The sequence below is a fragment of the Cystoisospora suis genome, assembly GCF_002600585.1.
Source record: "Cystoisospora suis strain Wien I chromosome Unknown contig_3404, whole genome shotgun sequence".
NCBI lineage: Eukaryota > Apicomplexa > Conoidasida > Eucoccidiorida > Sarcocystidae > Cystoisospora > Cystoisospora suis.
Window position 1 is genome coordinate 1 of NW_027156199.1, and position 6,087 is coordinate 6,087.

Genomic DNA, 6,087 nt, shown 5'->3' on the forward strand with positions numbered 1-6,087 from the left:
ATATTGCGGCGTCCATTACACGTTCAGCCAACGCAATTAAGGTGACAGCCACGAGAAGCTTTGCACGTGGACTAGAACGCCCAGTGACAAGCCGCGAACTGGGGATCTTTGCAACTGTCAGGCCTGTCGAGGAGAGCCGCTTCCGTCTGCTCCTGGAGCTACTCCTGTGCAGCTCCGCGGCATGTGGCTTCGGAGCCTGCGGCATAATTCGGACCCCGGAGACTTCTGCCTCGTCACCTGTCTCCACCGTGTGCCCAGCGGCCTGCTCGGCACTCTTCATCGGCGCGCCCTCTTCGTTACGACACGCGGTCGGAACTGTACACTGCGCAAGCAGCAAGGAAAGTGCTGCGGTAACAAACCGGCCCGAGCCGGATATGAGCGGCCGCCATCTCGATGTGAAAAAATTCAGGCTCGCCTCCTTCTGGATGCGATCTCATCGCCGCGGCCGGCGGAAGACGCGACGCCCGCAGGTGGCCCCTCGACAAGATGGCAAAAAGCGAACCGGAAACGTCCGACAGACCCGCAGTCCCGAGGGAGTCGGAACACGGTGAAACACTTTCTGTAAGCGAATTCGATTATCTGCGATTGATGTAGTAAATGTTACTTGCGGTGCCCTGTGTTCACAGTTTCACTACTGATGGTACACTCCCGTGGACAAGCCTCCGTAGTTCCCAACTTCAAAAGTCCTGCACACACATGCCCACATATCAGGGGCTATTCCTGTCGTTCGCGTTTCCCTCGTGAAGATTTGCCCACATAAAAAGCCTGTCAGCACTGTGCGCCGAAGGAGAACCTCACTGGAGTTTCGCGTGTTGTGGGGAACTACCAGAAGCGCACAGAGCGTGCTCCGAACGGTGCGGTTCTGCCTCTTGGGGTGTGAGAAGCAGGTACGGACACTTCTTTTTTTCTGTCATTCCGTGTTCAGTCCTTCCTGCACGCCTATATTGAGTGGGGAGTGGAGAGACACAAAGGTTCTCCCCTCAGAGACGCCTATCGCTTCACTCCGTGTAAGGAGAACAGCGGACACTACACGCTCAGAACCGGCACATTTGCAACTGAACCCGAGACAAGGCACTTAGGCAGCCAGCTGGTAATCATAATTGACATCACCCTGTGGTGTCTGTTGTACCAGAAATGGCACTGAAAGGCAAGGTTCGCTATTGCCTCGGTTGTGACAGCGGCATAACAATCCACAGACACTTCTAATGTACAGAAGTAAACACAGAGTACCGACTCCTCGCGTTGCGGAGGTTCGGAGACCCAGGCACGCTCCGTTTCACTAGATTGTATAGCTCAGCTGTCCTTTGGGCGCGGCGCAACTATTAAACTGTTTTCACAGAAATAGTTTTTTCCGACGGAGAGAAGAATCAATTCTCTCTCTCATCTCTTACTTGCAGGGCCCCTACAACGCACTTGCAGGAGCTGCGTTGGAGCGGAACAACCAGAGTTACTTCTCCAGCTGCCTAGCAGGCAGGCCCCGCGCCTTCCCACTAGCATGAGCTCTGTTACTCCGGGAGAGCTAGGCCTCTACGGGCAGTACTCCCGGTTCTCTATCACAACGTCGTACTTCAGCTGACCATTAGCCGAGTGAACACACTAGGTTTTGAGTGCATAACACTCCCATGCGTCAGCGTTGCATTCTTTCTCGTGCCGCCGAAGAAGCCGAATCGGATGAAGAGCCTCGACGCTCCTCTAGCTCTCAATGAACAACACAGCGCCTCATAGTTCATAAAGCGGCCGATTGGGAAATTAGACGACAGGGTCTTCCACACTCAAGATCACGTTATCTCTCATCGACTCTGCACGTGCATCAAGTGCTCTACTTTTTCTAGCTGCTCTCGTTACACCGAATAAAACCGAACTTTGAACTTGACTACGATTCTCTCCAGATGCCGAAAGGATTGGAGTATCGTACCTTCTCTCAAATCTCTGCGGCAGACATAGTTTGGACAGCCGTCACCGGCCCGCAAGAAATGAATTTGCTTATCATTGCCGTGGGGTCAGGCGATTCTCGTCCAAATATGCGGATAGCGAAGGACATAATTAAACTGCTGGAAAAGAATGAAGTTCTCACAGCGCACGCCGGAGCATCTGCCGCGCTTTATCTGTACTTGTTTATGCGTGGAAAAACACTACGGATGAATCGCCTCATGTAGCGCGCTCTGCTATCACAGAAAAGGAAGCGACATTGACAACGAAGGGGAAACAGCTACGAAAGACTTCGCCTCTTTGGTTGGTTACATGTTGACAACTGTCTTACTCCCATTACAATACGGAAGCTGAAGGAAGCGTTTATGTCTTTTTCTTGAATTGCTCTTGGGTGCGCGACACATACGACAAAACTTGAACTATAGTCTGGTCAAAATATTTTGCTCGTTCTGTGGTATCATCGCGGCACCACCGGGCAATGGCGCCTAGTACACGCCCCAGTGCTTCGGCTGTACATACACCCCCTGCATCCACAACTCTGGTAGGAGGCGTCCGGACAGAACTATATACACCCCACTGCAGTGATTCATGTTCCCTGCTCGCGTCTCCAGTGAGTCCACTCTTGCCTTCCAAATGCGACCCTCCGTCGGACGGCCGATCCACGACTATGTCCTGCGACCAGTTCTCCTTCCCGTCCGACGCATGTCCAATCGTCGGCTCATATCGCGGTGCTCTGCCTTCGACAACGTTCTGTAACGCTGCATGTGGATTCTGTCGTGTTTTTTCTCCCTTTCGGCACCAAGTAGGGATGTCTCCTGACACCACATGACAAGCGGCCTTGCTTCCCTCATCAATAACAGAACTCTGCGTCTTCACATCGAATTCACCTTGCTTCCCTATCATAGAGGGGCGCTGGCCTAAGGCCTTACCAGACGCTTCTATACTCCTGCGTTGGGCTTCTTCGGCCTTATCATTGACTCGCCCGTCATTCGCTGATTGGTGTAGTAACTTTCCACGCTCGAAACCACGCTCGCTGCGAGGCAGTTTTATAGCTGGTACATCATTCAACCACGGAGAAGAGTGGAGCATCTCTTTCACCTCCCTCCAAGTCCCATCAAGACATAATAATGTAAGGGGTAGCCTCAGAGGAAACGTGCCAACCCCTAGCTCAAAACTCCATTCTGTTGGATAGAGTAGAACTAAGTTATTCGGTTCTTTCCTTATATCTCTCAACGGCAAAAGTGAGGCAGGAGAGGAAGACAGAGATGAAGAGGCAGTAGAGCAGGACGATGGAACCAAACAAGAGGAGAGACGATATCGGTCCGTACAGCACCCACCTAGTAGTACGCTTACTTCATGATCATGTACCCATGTGTTCGTACGTGGATTGGAGACACAATAGGAGGGGCGCGGACCTGAAGAAAAGACGGGGGAAAAAGCTGAAGGAGGGACGAAGGCACTCTGGCAACCAAGCACGACTGCTGAACCATGACGTGCGGGGTCCACGTCATCAGCTCCGGAAGAAACAGCAGACGAAGAAAGAGACGAGGAGTGGCAAAGGGAAGAAAAAGGCCGCCAGCCTTCTTCACACGGCGGTACAGAAGTCTCGTGTGAAGGCAACAGAGCAGGCTGTCTCGAGCCAAGCCGACCCAGTTGATTTTCATTCGCACTAGCGTTGAGGAAGGAACTGACAGGTGAGAAGCAAGCGTCCGAGAACGAAGGGGAAGAACCATTACCTCCTGCCCGTGAAATCTTGTATTCGTCTATTCCTTTATGCTGTTCACAAACTTCATTTCTTGCTCTTTCACGACTGACTTTCAACGTCCCTGGCTTCCTTTGAATAAAAGTGTGAACAGGTTCGATCGCTCGTTGTAGCAGGGGCAGTGACCCCATTTTCCGTTTAGCTTCCAAGGGGTGTACGTACACCACAAGCCCTGTAATGACACCCGGGAAGTCATGGGATAAGTTTACCCGAGGACGGGGCAATACATGGCAGTAGCATACTCGGAGAGGTCTCCCACATCCTGAGCACAATACACGCCTTTCCGTCACTGTCTCCGTTGCGTTATTCGTTGATATCTCTACATAGTTCTGTCCATAGTTCTGTCCTACTTGATGCCTCTCCTCCGTTTTCCCCTCAACTCTTCCAGGGGGGTTACTGGCGCAACTGAGAGGGCATGGGTTCTCATCTACGGCACTACAGAAAGGCAAAGACACCTGAAGAAGACTATGAAAGTCTTCTTCAGTACACCCATCTCTCTCATGCTTCTTTTGGTGCTCGAGAGCAACTTCAACCATCTTCCTGCTGCCTTCGCTCTCCTTTCCTGTTCTCTTCTTTTGCCGACTTCCTCGGCTTTCTCTCTCTTCAAACAGAGAAAGGAAACTTCCCAAGAAGTACGAGTTCACTACGCGCCTCGCTTTTCCCCGGCATAAATGACTACTCTAAACTACAGGACAAAGCCCTCTTGCACGACATGTGAGAGACCATCCTCTCTGCTCTCCTTGAAACAGAAGGAACCTCTTCTGCCTTCTGATGGAGGACATCCACCAGCTGACAGATTCAAAAAGGCAAGAGGAAAAGAACGAGAGAAAGAGTAACAACGACTCTGACAACTTCACACCCAGGGACATGATCAGCAGGTGACAAAGACAATACGATGATTGATGAAACTCCGTTATCACATGGAAATGAAGGAAAGGCCGAGAAAAAGAATGATGTTCAGAAAACAGAAACGTAGGACCCTCGCACAGTTACCTGTGGAAAGAAGGACTCATTTCTTCTCTTACACCTAGGTGATGAAGAGGAAAGACCCGTTTGAAAAGAGGGTCTGTCAATCGTAGTAGGGGGAGGTGAGGTGTACGTACACCAAAAAATACACTTACAAGGAAAGTCCTTCCTGTGCAACACCTCACAAATGTTTCCCACACGAAATAGAACCTGTGCAGGAAATGGAATTCACTAAACATACACCCGCCCTGCCAGCGCGCAGCGAAGTAACACACGAGTACCTTTCCACCGTATACCCATACAAGCCGGACACACGAGGTAGGCTCTCTCTAAAGATACCATGACGTGAGTACAGTTTCAGGCGCCTGTCCTTTGGTGGGGAGAGAGAGAAAAACAGAAGAGCCCGAGTGGATGTGAATAAAGGAAGTATTGCTTTCCTGAGATCTGTGAACAGATTCAATTCCAACGCTCTCCCCTCTGTATGGGCGTAAAATCTCCCCGACAAGTACGTCCGTATACGTTGAGCACCGAAACAAAGACACACGTATGCATGTGCACAAGCCTGAGCCTGTGCAATACACGCATATGAAATGGTCATACGCGTACATATACATAAATATATATATAACCAAAGAATGAGACCTGTGCAGATTATAGAGGAGAGATACACCTCTCAGTAAAGACAAGTACTAGTCTACCGACAGCTCGTCACGGAATACACCCCGGTACAGAGAGCTGGATGCGTACACCGTTCTTCAGCCTGAAAAGATCTCTCCGTTCCTGCGCAATTTATTTTTGACCGGAGTTTGACGAGAAAATCGACGCAGTCGAGTTAGAATGCGGCCTCCGTAACCTACTCTCCACCCTGTGTTCCTTGATAGAGACAAAGACAGGCAAAGCAAATCTGACCAGACCACTGTCCGAGTAAGAGAGCTCTTCTCTTTTACCCCAATGTGGACGTAGTTCTGCTATAGACGTGCCCTAGAGATGCATCCACGTATCTGTACCAGATACACTCGTAGTAACAAGGGCCACACTATGTAGGCGTATCGGTTGTCCTGTAGGCTTCGATGTGCCTGAAGGACGTTCAGTTCTGCAGAGAAGGGAGAAGACTGCAAATATGATAATGGCCATTGATCAAGGGAGTTGGTCTTGTGAGAAAAGTTTTTCCCGCCAGCGGAAGAAGAAGAGCTAAGGAGAAAAGAAAGCAACAACTACATCACATACAAACAGAGAAAAGAAATTTGACCGAAGAAGGGAAGCTCAGTACGGTTTCCTTAGTGACGTCGACTTGGGCTTTCCTTGCATGCCCTGAGAAGGGTGTGAGTTTCGTTGCATGCATGCTCGAGAAAAATGCAGAAGACCTCGGAAGAACACAGCCAGACATCGGTCTCCTTATCGAGCTTGTAAAAGCTTCACTTCTTCCGCTG

At 50.5% G+C, this 6,087-nt stretch overlaps 2 protein-coding genes across 2 annotated transcripts; one reads left to right on the top strand and one right to left on the bottom strand.

Annotated features, from left to right (window-relative positions):
* Positions 1-148: 148 nt before the first annotated feature.
* Positions 149-1,047, top strand: CSUI_006664 (uncharacterized protein). Its single transcript, XM_068066818.1, has one exon. The coding sequence runs from the start codon at positions 182-184 to the stop codon at positions 563-565; it is 384 nt and encodes a 127-aa protein (XP_067921201.1). The 5' UTR covers positions 149-181; the 3' UTR covers positions 566-1,047.
* Positions 1,048-2,049: 1,002 nt separating this feature from the next.
* Positions 2,050-6,049, bottom strand: CSUI_006665 (dtw domain protein). Its single transcript, XM_068066819.1, has one exon. It carries the CDS (start codon positions 4,225-4,227, stop codon positions 2,293-2,295), a length of 1,935 nt encoding a protein of 644 aa, XP_067921202.1. The 5' UTR covers positions 4,228-6,049; the 3' UTR covers positions 2,050-2,292.
* Positions 6,050-6,087: the final 38 nt, after the last annotated feature.

What these genes read in the sequence shown, in the direction of transcription:
- CSUI_006664 (XM_068066818.1), top strand. Translation starts at nt 182, where the DNA reads ATGTGGCTTCGGAGCCTGCGGCATAATTCGGACCCCGGAGACTTCTGC.
- CSUI_006665 (XM_068066819.1), bottom strand. Translation starts at nt 4,227, where the DNA reads ATGGTTGAAGTTGCTCTCGAGCACCAAAAGAAGCATGAGAGAGATGGG.